General features: G+C 43.2%; 1 protein-coding gene across 4 annotated transcripts in view; it reads right to left on the reverse strand.

Annotated features, from left to right (window-relative positions):
- Positions 1-14,587, reverse strand: part of LPCAT (lysophosphatidylcholine acyltransferase) — a 165,305-nt gene that overhangs the window by 32,970 nt on the left and 117,748 nt on the right. For all 4 annotated transcript variants that reach the window (XM_050195298.3, XM_050195297.3, XM_055062709.2 and 1 more), the window contains exons 8-10: positions 8,365-8,419; positions 8,145-8,227; positions 7,026-7,148 (exon numbers count right to left, since the gene is read on the reverse strand). In XM_050195298.3, the coding sequence (XP_050051255.1) occupies positions 7,026-7,148; positions 8,145-8,227; positions 8,365-8,419 (261 nt within the window). The remainder of the gene's footprint in view (positions 1-7,025; positions 7,149-8,144; positions 8,228-8,364; positions 8,420-14,587) is intronic.

Raw genomic sequence — 14,587 nt, forward strand, 5'->3', positions numbered from 1 at the left:
TTCACGAAATCTGCCATATATAACAAACTCCTTGAATTTCTCAATATCAGATCCATTGAACACCACGTACCTTTTCCCATGATTTAGCAAAACAGCATTGTTCCACAGTTTTGATTTAGCAAAGTCCACATGCATATCATGCATGTATCAAGAGCCTTAATTTGTGACAACAACAACAACAAAAAACATCACCGAAGATTGAACTCATCATTTGCATATGTCTTTATGCATGCAAATGTTGACAGCATGACAACAAAGTGCATTATTTTTGCCATGATGCCATCCCACAGTGCCGTCATCGCGAAAAACTACCATTAAAGGCCAACTGCAATGATATTTTGGACTGCATTCTTTAAAAAGCCTAGGTTAAGATAATGTAGATATAGCAGAGCCTACGTGAGAAATTTTAGGTAATACAAGCGGGAGCATCATGGAAGGCTCACAAAAATAGATGTTTTTAACACTGAAACTGAAAAAAAAAATGCTGCCATTACCACTCGCCGGAAGTGACACAAGACCTAGCGACTCCTGGCCATGACCTCTGAGATAATGCAGTGTCTGCGGCTGCCCACGGCATGCTCAAAAAATCTCGAAGGCGGTGTGCTTGAACTTGCGTCATAGGGACAACTGTCAGGTACACACATTCTGCTTGGGTGCTGTTGAAAGGCTGTTAACAAGAAAACTATGCAATTACCAGCCCTGCGGATTTGCTAAGATTGCTTTAATGATATATACTATTCATTTATAACAAATTTAGCCAGAATGATACTTCGTGGTTGTTAGCATTTAACATCATACAGTGATTTTGGCCTCACGACTCCCTACGCCTTTGCAAAAAAACAAATGGCTTCCTAGCATTGAAGAGCTGCGATTATGATGATACGCGAGCAGTAGGGATGGCCTGGCCCACTTTGCATTTGACCCGATCTCTGGCACTACTGCTTTTGATCCCATTATTATTGGTTGAGCACAGAGAAGGGAAACAGAGGGGCTTCATTTTTTCATTTTCGCATCACAACCACATAAAGCCAGCAGGCAATGAAGCCAAGGAAAGCATAGGCGTTATCAGCTGTGGTTGAAATTGAAATGTAGAAAATAATGAAGAAAAGAGGAAAAGGGGAAATCAAAACTGGCGCAATCCAAAGGTTGTGGGTTCAGTCCCCACCGGCGACTAGTTATCTTTTCATACAATTTCATTTCGCCTTTTCTTTATTGATTTGTACATTTCTATTTCAACCACAGCTAATTATCCCTATGCTTCCCTTAACTTCATAGCCTGCTGGCTTTATATGATCGTTATTATGGGTTAAGTTTCTCATGGGATTCTGTTCAATTTGTTTACTGACATGATACTTTCCTTTAAAACTGTCCAACAGACCTGTGAAGCTCCTCTTACTGCTGAAGCAGAGACCTTGATTTAATGATACTCACAATTTAACAAATTTTTCTTGCTGAATTACTTTGTTGTATCGAGGGTCAACACGTATTTCTAAATACATTAGTAGACTTGCTATAGCCCTATATTGGGCTGCAGTATATGTAAATAAATAAACCTAGATGCTGACTTTGTATTGCAATGAGCAAGTATCAGTCATGGACACAGAAGTCAGTAAACTATGTTGTGTCAAATATCACACACATCAAATCGTATCAAATAAACCAACCAACCAACCTATCTTTTAATCACAATGCAAGCCATGATGCAGACACACATTTGGGAAATATGTTGAATAAATAAAAATTCAGCAACTTGGCTTAAATGCTGTTTCATAGTTACCACTATTGCCTATTCTTTCATTTCTATCCACATTACTTTATATATGAGGGAATACACCACAGTATGTATCAACTGATTATACGTATCACTCTTTCCAAATTAAATACTGTTTTTTGATGCCTTTGTACTGATGGGAAACTCTTGGTTATGGTAGTTGGCAGCTGCTGCTGTGAATTTTTCGTGCACATGGTTCGTATACAGGGCATTTCTAGAAGACTAAGTAATAGTTAGAAATAGCTGTTCAAAAAAAAAAAAAAAACTACGGTTCTTTTGGAGACATGTCATATGTCAATGGTGGCGACCATGAAGTGATGGGTGACACATAGTAATTAGTTGCTAATAAACAAAAATATTAATTAACTTTGAAATTTTTAGTTTCAGCAGCCTCATCGTAATTGGGAAATTCAAGCAAGCTCTCCGTACAAGCCATATCAACTTTTAGATCTGGAAAAATAGGATTATCTGTGGAACTGTGGCATAATGAATTTGGGCTAACAGAGCGAGTGAAACAAAAACTGGGAGGCTGTAGTGAGCGCAAAGCCATGCCCCTTGAGGCGACATTCTGCTTACGTCACCCCGCAGCAGGCAGCCAGCGCGCTGCGGCTCCATCCTCCTCGCTGTCACAGTGCGGTGGTTGCCTGCTGCTGAGAATGCTGCCTTGAGGGATGCGGCTTTGTGCTCGCTGCTGCAACCTCCCAGGTTTAGTTATGCGCGCTCCGAGTCCAAATTTGTCAAGCCACAGTTCTGTGCGTAATCGAAATTTTTCAGATCCAAAAGTTGATATGGCTTGTATGGAGAGCTCGCTACAATTTTCCAATTACAATGAGCCTGCTGAAAATAAAAGTTTAGAATGTAATTAATGAATCTTTAAATTAGTGACTAATTACCACATCTCACCTGTCACCCTGCAGTCACCACCACTGATGGCACACCTCCAAAAGAATCGTCCTTTTATTTCAAAACAGCTATATTTAAATTTTATTTAACATCTTCGTAGATATGCCTGGCATACATGTGTGCTATGCAGACAAAATTGACACTCGAATTTAGCACTGTGCCCTGTCCCTGCCTTGTGTTTCATGGACTTGGACAATAATTATTCCTATTCATGTGTATTAACTTAACCTTTAACATATCTTTAGCTGAGCCAGACTTGGTGGTATGTACATGATAGGCATCTGCCAAACTTTCCTTATTATAGCATGTGCTCTGACTGATGAAGCCAGAGCAAGGATGCATGTGTGTGTTAATTATTTACACTAGAGAAATTTGTTTTTTGTCTTTCCCAAATTGGTAAGCACATGTTATTATGAATTTCTTTTACCAAATTCAGTATTTATTGGCTCATTCTTTTTTTTTTTTACGGTGCTGCCTTTTGCGCAGTTTTGGCAGCACCTGCTCTAGTAAGCTTTAAAGGTTGGGATGTGAAGTGAATGAAACACTGCTGTAAAGGCTGGCACATAGCTAACGAACAGCTTCTAGACATACCCGTATGCATAATAAAAACATTCTCATCTGAAAGCTTGCATTCCACTTACCATTTGCACCTAAGAGAACTAAGCTGAGTATAAGCTTCAATCATCTGGGACATTAAAGCATTAGAGCAATACAGGCATGAGTAAACAACCAAACATTTAATTTCTGCTTTCAGCTTGTATCACTCATACCAAGGTTTCATTACTATGTTGCAAATATTAGATATAGCTTTTTGCGAGTAAATCAAAAAAGTAATTTTGACTTTAGTGAGACTAGCATTCCTGCTGGTTCTATGTTTGCTTCAATTTTAACTGCAAGTTGCTCCTCCAATTTTGCTTTAAGAAGCTCATCCATAAGTTTCAGCCTACATGAAGCTGAAACTCCTGCCTTATTCAAACTTCCTTTTTGTTGCCGATGCAATATGCAACATTTCAAAACTCATGCCCATGAGTAGCAGCAGTTCTAACAAACAACTGCAAGCACACTCACGAGTACTTAAATTCCCAGTTTGGCACCTTTATCAAACCCACGAAACTAAAGAAACTGATCATTTCGGCCGATCTCATCAATGGATTGCGGTACATTACATGGCTGAACAATGACCATAAACCAATGCAAATGCCTTTGCCACCTTTGACAGTGCATTCCACTGTGCTTTTGACAAGAATCTTCATGTCACAAAAGCATTTATTGCGCTTTTCTTTTTGATGCAAGCAACTTGCCCCTTTTCAGGGAACAAGCCTGCAAGAGGTGGTTATCAGAAAGGTACTGAGCAATGCAGGAGGGCCTCTGTAAACTCAAAACTTTAAAGAGTGGTGAACAGGTTTGCATGTATATTCCGAGTTCCTGCCTTATCCAAATTCCATGCTACTCAAAGCATCCGCGTTTTGATTCTGTGAAGGGGCCATCTGCGAGGAGCAGGTCGTGGGCAGAGCAAAGTGCATGTTTTTGTTTAATGTTGACTTCCAGAATCAGTTGACTGATGCAGCAATAGACACAAGTATTTGGCAGATGCTTTCAAGCTGCCTCAACACTATGGCTCTCAATGCAGTAGCATTGAGAGCCATATCCTCTTCTTCCACCTAGTCCACCATAGTCTTCCACCTCTTCTTCCACCATAATCTCTTCTTCCACCCCAGGCACGGCCCATGCTTCTGGCATAGCACTCACTGTCACTTGGTTCACCCTCCCTATTTGCCAGCTTTCTACTAAATAGGAGCCATCTCCTGCTAGAAGCCTATTGAAAGACATGAATCCCATCTAAATGTTGACCACGGAAGATTGTGAATGCATGTTCAGAGTTCAATTAAATGTTTTTCTTAGTTTAGTTTGCTTACTATTTAGAAAAATATTTGCATATTGGCTGAAAGATAAAATCTCAACTACATGCATGTTATATGAATGCAATGAAATATTTGGTCACATTTGCACATCAATTGAAAGGGGTCGGTACAAATCCTATTGCCACTATACCTGGCTACAGGTAAAAGGGTACACAAATGGATAATGGTGGATACCATTAATGTTCATACTACAAGTATTGCACCACTGGCATGAACAGCTGTGAGGTGCAACCTGCCTTTTGCATTGCGCTATGGTATCATCTCAAGGACACCGTGAAAAACAAAATGGCAGGCATTGAGCTGCTGTGATGGCAGCCACATAGGCTGTGTGATGCGAGCTGCATTATTCTCATCAGGTTATTAGCTATGTTAGTGATTTCCATTTTACATTAAACGAACCTACCTAGGCAGGATTTCATCTCTTCTTCCCCACTGACATTGGTTCTACGAACAAGCTAAAGGATTTGTCTGTTGACAAGCATGTGTGTCACATGTCTGAACTTGTAAAGAGATGAGGACCAGAAGTTCAAGGAAGGAGTTTACTCTTGAAAAGTTAATTACGACTTGCTAATTCAGTTCTCACAAAGAACTTTTAAAATTATTTCCCATCATTCAACTACTGCTGTTCACGTTATCATTTAGACATTTAGGTGCTGTAATGGAAGGCTATAGTCTGCTGTATCTTGCATCTGCACATGAGCGAAACTATGATATTCTGGCGGACCATAATCTAAGCATCTATCTCAACTCTGCCATTCAGGTCATTTCGTTGAACGGTATGGGCAATGTAGAGAGGCAACAAGGCTTATCGATCCCTGTTAAACAGGCGAATGTATACAGCTAAACTTAAAATTCTATTTCTTACTTTGATTAACTCTGGACAGAAAGCATTGCAGATAGAGAGTTAAGCAAGGGTAGCAATCAGTACAGAGCAACAACATCTGTTTTGTCAAGACATATACAGGCATGAAGTGTAGCCAGCTGTTTCAAAACTGGTTGCTCATTCACGAAAGCCACTCAACTCTAAACAAGCTGCTCACGATGGCCTTACCATCATCATCAAGTTGGAGGTCCCATGAACTTGTGTAGCGTGTGCATCTGTGCATGAGATATGCAATCACAATGCAAATGTACACAAAGGCACATGGCACTGTGGGCCTTCGGCTAAGCTAGCAAAGGTTGCGGAAGTAGGGTGCTTAAAATAGGTGAACGAAATGAACAGCCCTGGGCCTGGCAACTCAGTTGGCAAGTGCTCTTGCACTTCCAAGAGATTGCTGATTCGGGGAGATCTTGGCATGAGAACTCAATTCGTCAAGGGGAGCTCTAGCTATCCGTTGACAGCACAAGGCTCTGTGTAAGTGAAAGGAACAGACCATGCTAGTTGTGTCACAGCCTGTGAGTATTTGACTATGCTTTGGGTTTTTGTATTGGCCACTGAGCACAGTCCACACTGCTAACAGAACAGCCCTTTCTCTCTTGTCAGGATTGAATGAGTGTTACAAAATTTTGAATTGCATGTCTGTTGAGCATTGTGTGAATTCTTACATGCCAAACATGAAGGCGTTATCTTCAATAAAACTTCCAAACAAATACTGCTGGTACACCCGCGATACTCTGCGACTGCTCAATTTCATTGCAAGGTAGTTGTAAAATATTTCTCAACTGCACACGATTTCATGCTGTCACAGTGCCTCCCAGCATCATTGCTCGTGCTTTGTGGAGCATAACAGAAAGTCAATCTGAGCCACTGTGATTTATTCCAAAACACTAGCACAAGCATCACTATCATTGGCATTGCATTGACCATGAGCTCTAGGCCCGGTTGCCAATGCTGCTGGCTTCACGTGCCTTGCACGATGTCTGCTCTGCAAGCAGCCAAAGCTTGGCAAAACATTTTCAGCACTTGCTGCTGGGGTACGGCACTTGTGTGCTTACCCAGCAAAAGGTAGATTGGCCTAGACTTGGCTGCTAGCAATGGGCCAATGCAGTGCTGCAAAATGCCAGTGTTGAGCCAATGTGTACAATGGCTCAACATTGGCAACAATGGGACGAGTAGGATTCACTGTTGGTGTGATGCCTCAAGTCTTGCCATACCTATGGCTTTGGGCACTGACTAGCTTCAATTCCAGAATTGTAACAGGTTACCTATAAAGTCACATATTAAAAAGTGAATTAGCGAGTCTTAATTAATTGACAATTCAATAAGTGCATCATCATCATATAATTTCTTATGTTTGCTGGCACCAAATGTGTGTCACCAAAATAACCTCTTTATCTCTGCAGCACTATTATTAAATATGATCTTCACTTAAACACCTGGTACACATTGCTAGTAAACATACATGGCCTATACATAATAAGATTAGATGCACAACAAACTAAATTAGAAATGAACTGGGCTGCCAAGTACAGAAGGAAGATATGCTCACCAATTCCTACTGATGAGCTGCTGCAGGCGATTGCACACAACTGTCTTCACACGAGCACTGTCCTCCACATCCGTCTGTTTAAGATCATCATATGAATATGATGAAAGTGGGATTCGCAGGGCCCTGCCAACAATACATGTTACTATTCAATGGCAATCAGCAGTGCAATGGTAACTGTAGTAACCTAACTCATACATTCCTAGTTACATGTTCCAGTTAACATTGATCCACACTGTGTAAAACAGAGTACTGATAAGTGCTAACTAGAGCATCAATGCATTTTACCACAAATTTTGAGGACATATTTATCGAAAATGGTGCTAAATACAGAATTTCTGCTAAATGAATGCTACTTCATTACTGCTCCATAATTGCAATTGGGACATGTGCCCTATTTAATTAAATATAAATTTATTTAGTGAAATTTTTTTAATTGGCTAACATCATTCTGCTATTTGTCTTTCAAGTAGTGTCCACATCTTCAAGTAATCTAACTGGTGTGGCAGAACTGATATCTACCACAGGGGATCTTTAATTTCCGCTTTTATGAAAATGGATTGCCCAGTTTATATTTGCATGCAAGCACATGCACACACACACATCTGATTTATAGTGTACACAGATATTAATAACAAAAAACTATTGTTCATTGTTAGCACATCTGCCAACCCGGAAATTGTATTTGAATGCAGAAAAACTATTGATGTAGGTGTGACACAGAACAAAACAATATATACTGCTTAAAACGACACAAAACAATCGGTGTGCAATAAACATTGCTTTGACTGCTGCAATGAGGTTCAGCATTTGCAATTGCAATATCACATATGAAACACCCTTAATGAAACCATCTCGTCATTTTTTAGTGATGTAATCATGGCAAATTGTATTGTTAAAGATATGTGGAAAAGAAACATGTCAGATTTCCCTGACTCTCAATTCTAGTGAGGTGTTACACAGTTCTTGTGCAGTATCTAGAGTGATCGCTCTGATACTTCGTGAAAAATATCTCGATAAAGAGCTTTCTTTTGTTATACATTTTTGGTACACTAAAGATCCCTAGACAGTCGCATGTTTTTATTTTTCAAGAAGAATGTACCAATAAAAGAACTTCCTTACTTGGCCATCAAGCACCGAACATTTTCAGCATAAAGCTTGGGGTCTTTCTTCTCCCTTTCACTTGGAACATAGACAGGAAGGTACTGAAGAAAGAAATATCAGCAGTGTACAACAATCAATGAAAACAATTAAATGATGCAATTGTTTCACATATGTATACTTTAGACTTCACCTATATTAAAGCTTTGTAAAAGCAACTGAAACGCATATGAGTAGTTACCTCAATTTCCATGTGCGTTCGTAACTGGCACAAGGTCAACCATAAGGTCTCGAAGCTGAAATAAAAGGTATGAAAGCAACATAAATGTAATACACACAACAGTATGTTATTTTTCTGAATGCAAGAACTATTTTCATTGCTTTTTAAGATGAGTTATAACTATAGGGTTCAGTATGATCAGTTAAAAAAACCAAGAAAAAGTATGCTGAATTTTTTTCCAAAATTCAGTTTTACTAAACAGGGTCAGTGAAAACAAATTTACCAGAGAGCTTAGACAGTGATTGGGTGTATCGCTACAGGCCTACATGAGCTCTGACGCAAGAAGCCAGGCAATGTCAAGGCCACATGTGAGCCTGCAGCCTAAGCAATATTTTGTTTCAAAGTGAATACCTTTTTTTTTTGGCTCTTTCACCCATTTTCACGGTGGCCAGTGGTAAAACCAATACAAGGGCACCGATGCAAAAAGTGTGTGCTCATGCATAACCAAGTTGCAGGCCACATTGGTCACCGAACGCCAACTATTGTAGCTCTTTAAGACATCTGTGCTGCAGTGCAAGAACTTTGAGACGACTCAAGGTTTAGATGCTATGCTGAAGCGCTCAGTAAGGACAGCCCTCCTCTTCTCCTAATACTCTCTCCCCCGTGGCAGTGGCGGGAGAGGAGGATGGAAGTCGCCTTCCACGCCAGTGCTCTGGCTGCTGGAGACAACACACATGATGAATCAGCTTATATGTATAGCCACCCATACTAGCCCCACAGATGTGCTGCTTAACGGCTCTGTTCTCTATGAAATTATGCAGTTAAACAACAAATGCTACCTAAATACTATCCTCACTACAACAAATATAAGCCTTCAAGCACATGATTTTATTAATAAAATCGAATAGCTTTCTAGAAGCATTCGGCATTCGCTTACCTCGACAATTATCATAGATAGTTTCTGCACAATTTTTTTTTCTTATATGCATCCATTTTACTTGCCGTGCTGCAACTGAAATGCGAAGATGGGGGAGGGGGGGGGGGGGGAACGTCTACACAGAAGGGACATGGGATCTCTGATCCAGGTGGCTATTGGTGGCGCATGAACTAAGCAAGTTCACTGATGGTAACACGGGGTCGCATACCCCTGGCGTTTCTTTATTTTTTTATAATATTTGTTGGAACTCTGTACCTGTATAATGTTACAAATAGTGCCATTCAATACCAAATGCACCTCCTCTTATTTCCTGCATGTCACATGCCGTTGTACCCTTACAGGACAGCTGCTTCTCAAAAAATGCTCGAAAACTTTATTATTCTGTGTATCTGATGCAACTGCAGCATTGAAGAGCAGGATCTACAGTTATACAGCACATTTCAGTGCTGACGATATTCCAAAAAAAAAAAAAAAGAACAGAAAGCTCAATGCTGAAAAAAAATCCACCAAGAAAAGCCAGTGAGAGTTATCTGAAAAAAATATTTTCACCGAAAGAAACTGGATATTTAGATGGAAATAAAAGCCAAAAAAAGTATGTCGCACTTCTGGAAAATAAAAACTTAAAATGCTGCACCCTAATCATAATTTTTCAAACTGTAATCTACATAACCCTTTTAGCATTGATTAAGGCTGCACAGTGTTGTGGCGGCATCTCTTAGGTGGAAATCGACACACTTTCTGCCCTCAATGCCATCCTGCTAGGCTTAGCAGTGTCAAAACAAACAACTGACCTCAATATTAACGGAAAAAAACAGCACTTAGACTTAGTCGTTAGTGTGAGATGAGACTAAGTGATGGATGATTTTACATTTAATTCTTGGTGTTGCGACAAAGAGCAAGTAACATAGATGAATCAGGAACGAACTGTGCAGCCTGGCCACTGCCATGTTGTTATGCGGTCACAGTAACTGGTACAGTGCAGCCCACTATTACGATATCAAGAAGAACGAAAAATCCGACCGTTATAACTGATCATCGCTATATCTGGACTGCCATAAAAAAAGAACAGAAAAAAAAAGCTGACGAACATACCTTCATAGCTCTGACACCAAATTTACCACTTACAATAAAAAAATTGCCATTGTAGAAAGTAGGCTGTGAAAAATGAAACATTAATTTGTACCTCTGAGCAGCGTGTCAAGCATTAGGCGTGCTGAAATAGAAATCTGCACTTGCTTTCACGGAAGTTTCAGGTTCACAACCACGGTGTGCATCGCGTCCAGCGGCTGCGCGAACACTGGCAGCTATAATTTAGCGTGCACAAAATCGGTGAGCGACTCCATCGACGACAGCGCACTTTACGTGAATGTTGGGGTTGGTGTCAAAGGCGGGCCACTGTCAATATCGTCGTCACTGCTGCTGCTGTTATCGCCTCCATCGCACCACACCGCCGTCTGTGTCGTAACAATGATCGCCCCGTCAGAGATTCTTTGCAGAACGAGGCAGCACTATCTGTACTCAGAAACTCCTCCATTGAAGCACCGCCTATTTTATCACCAGTAGCGACGTGCTCCCAGACTTCGCTAACTGCTGCTGCCATGTTGGTTTCACACATGGGGGGTTTCGCCTGGCACACAAAGTCAGCCGTTTCCATTGATCGGCATGATCACTGCTTCTAGCCTTCATGATTGTGGTGGCGCTCGTGGTTTTAATATCATCAACTGCGCAAGATCGTACTTTGAGTCTTGCGAAATTTGCAGCTTTGCCCCAAGCGTTGTTGTTGTTTGTTAAAATGTTAATTAAAATAACCATCAAAAGGTTCCACCCCCAGGAAGTGGATCCATCATGGCAGGGGGAGGGACGAAGTGGAAGGTCAGTTCAGATATTATCGACCATTTGTGAGTCTTGTAGAAATCGGAGTAATGACTGGAATATGAGGCACCAGCTCTCGGAGGACCAGTGGGAAGGCGCCAGGTGTCCAAATCCTGAGGCCTCAGAGTAGGCGGGAGGGTGGCTATCGCTCTTTTACTGTGCTCAGCAAGAGCCGAGAAGCCCCAGAGTATATGTTGCTGATCCAGCAGCTGGTTCCCTGGACAGGAATGGCAAATGGCTAATTACCAGGTCTGGAGGCGCATCTTGGCACGGCGTGCTGGTGTCACTGCTATCTCCGTGAAGATGCATCGGAGGCGTGTGGCTTCAGCACGGGTAAACTTCCCCGGCAGAGGCGTCGGATTTTCTGGAAGGATGTTCCGGAGCGCGGCCCTTCGAGCCACCTTCGCCTCTACCAGGACTGTGTCCGGGTTGATGGGGTATGAGTCGTCAGGCACTTGTGGCTGAGTCTCTGAGGAGCAGGAAAGAAGCTCCCTTGCCAGAGAGTCGGCCATTCGATTGCCAGCGACTCCTGCGTGAACTGGTATCCATGCGAAGTGGACAGTGTGGCCAGCCTCGTCGGCGATTCGCATCACCCAGTGTATCAAGTGGACAGCACCATTTCATGAGTCCAGCCAGGCGCAGGCCTTTCGGGAGATCTGCAAGTCTGTGTAAACAGTGTGATGCGTGAAGACTGCAAAAGGAGGCTTAAGGATGGTGTCAGATGCAGCGGATATGGCGCTAGTTCCGCCATTAAGGGGTCCTTGCAGGCAGGGCGGCAGGAGGAGAAGGCCATGGCGGTACGTAGGCAATAGTACGCTATGGCTGAAGCCTCGTCACTGAGGGCAGCGTCAGTGTAGACAGCGTGGTGATGGGGAGGAGCATCGCGAACTTCTGCCTCATGCCGCCTTGCGTAAGACATCTGCCTCTCTGCATGATCGGCATTCACATTTTGGGGAATCGGTGCAATGTCACCAGTCAGGGGACAGTCCCACGGAGCAAGGAAAGAGGGCAGAGGCATTGAGGGGACTGGCCGATGAAGAAGCAGAGGATCCTGCGTCTGCGAGAGGATCCTGGGTCTTAGTCAAAACAGATGTGAATGCTTGGCAGCCTCAGCTATTGCCTCGATCGGATTCATCTGGGCCATTTGGGCAAGGCGGTGTAAGGGGGTGAAACACGGCAGGCTGGTGACAACCTTCATGGCTTCGTGGTTGAGCGATTCAAGTTTTTGTCATTGCTTTTGGGTAACATTGTAGAAGCTATAGCCGTATACAGCACGTGAAATTAGTAAAGCAGTCATGAGGCGATGGAGAGTTCGCTCCTCACTTCCCCAGTTTTTGGACGCGATACAGCAGATTAGGTGGAGTATCCGATGCCAGGTCTGAGTGAAGTTGTGAAGCCATGTTGCTGCGCCACCATCTGCATTGATGTAGGTGCCTAGAACTCGAACACTGTCTTGCTGAGATATTTGCTCGCCATAAAAGGTGAACAAAAATTGCGAGGCAGAACGGGCTGCTTTCATGCCCAGTACTGCAAAGTTAGTTTTTTCAGCAGAAGGCATGAGTCTGACCTCCTTCAGAAATGTGGCAGTGGTGTCGAGTCCAGCTTGAATGGCATCGGACTGGCCACCGTCGGAGCACCCCCTGTTAATCCATATTGTGGCGTCATCCACATACACACTGAAGCAAAGTTCAGGTATCTCGGCCAGGCAATAACAGAGTGGTGCCATCACCAAGTTGAATAGTAATCGCAAGAGGACTGCGCCTTGCAGCACTCCCACTCGTGATTCCTTTAAAGCGGAGAGTGTCCGCCCTACGGCAACTTACCGACTCCACGCCAGTCCCCGAGCAACATCTCCTCAACCTTTGCGCGGCCAGGCAAGAAGCCCAAGCTATCTATCTATAGAGACTTATGCACGCACAAAGACAGGACGTCGAACGAAGAAGGGACACACGCCATGCGGATGGTGTGTGTCCCTTCTTCGTTCGACGTCCTGTCTTTGTGCGCACATAAGTCTCTAAAGAATCATGTGTAACCAACTCGCCCAAAAAGTAACACTTCAGATATCTATCTAGCCCGCGAAAAAACCATGCCTGAATGAATTCGCTTTAACCGCACAACTACCGACTTAACCGAATACACCAACCTACTGGCTCGTGAAAATTGGCAGTAGCATTGTGAATCGTTTGACAGCCACACAGGAGCCGGCCGCATTTGGCACACCTTCAGAGTACTATCCCACCGCACCCACCTTCGCACAGACTGAGAAGACCTATATCTTACCCTCCGAATCACCGCACAAGAAGTGGCAGCCATCGCCGGAACTGCTTTTTTCCCATTAAACCCCCCACCCTCATAATATCCTTCGAATATTACTTTGAACCCATGCCTGCCTACGATGGACGATGGCAGGAACTCACCTTTCAACAAGGCGGAACTTCATGCTGCACTGCTTGCCACTAAGACATTCAGCGCACCAGGCCCGGATGGTGTTACATGCGCTATGCTCTGCAACCTTCCCGACAATATCCTGGAGGAACTTATGGATAATATTAATCAAGTTTCGGTCAGTGGGAAGCTGCCCACTTCGTGGCAGCTATCAACAGTCATACCCATTCCCAACGGAAAATCGCCCTCTGTTCTGAGTAACCTTCGACATATATCACTGACTTCCCAGGCTGGAAAGCTTATGGAAAAAATGGCATTGAGTTGCCTTGACTGGCACGTCGAAAGTAACAGCGTCCTCCATGCCTGCCAAACTGCCTTCTGCCATCAGCAAAGAATGCAAGACAGTTTGGCTCTACTCTAGCAGGACCTTATACACACTCGCCATCGCTTGGATGTTAAGCTTTTGGTTACAGTCAACATACGCAAGGTGTTTGACTCCATACCTCACCCCTCGATCCTCGCTTCCACAAGTGGCGCCAGTATCACAGGCAAACCCTGGGCATACATACGCAGCTTTGTCCGTGACACCCCAAGTGACACAGCTTTGCACCTTGTCGGTGCACTGACCGCTGCATCCGTGGCACATTTTCGCGCTCGCTGAGGGAGATTGTAGAAAGGGAGCACAGGTGCAGTTTGCTTCGCGCTTTTTTTTCTTCTTCTCTGGAAGCTCGCCGGTGACGAGGACACGTTACAGATGGATAGATGGATGTTATGAGCGTCCCCTTTGGAACGGGGTGGTGGTTTGCACCACCAAGCTCTTGCTATTACACTGCCTAATGTCCTACCTAGGTTAAAGAAAGGAAAAAGAAAAAAAGAACCCCCAATGAATTCCCATAACCAAATTTTCTGACTCCCTATTGTGAACTTTGTTTTTCTATGTCTCCATTTTTTGTCGTTTCCCTACTTTCCTTCCACCAATCTTCCAATTGCCTTTTACTAATCTCCTATTGCAGACATGTTTACTTTCCCCTGCTCTCGCTGAACCCAAGG

The sequence above is a fragment of the Dermacentor andersoni genome, chromosome 1 (genome assembly GCF_023375885.2).
Source record: "Dermacentor andersoni chromosome 1, qqDerAnde1_hic_scaffold, whole genome shotgun sequence".
Lineage (NCBI taxonomy): Eukaryota > Metazoa > Arthropoda > Arachnida > Ixodida > Ixodidae > Dermacentor > Dermacentor andersoni.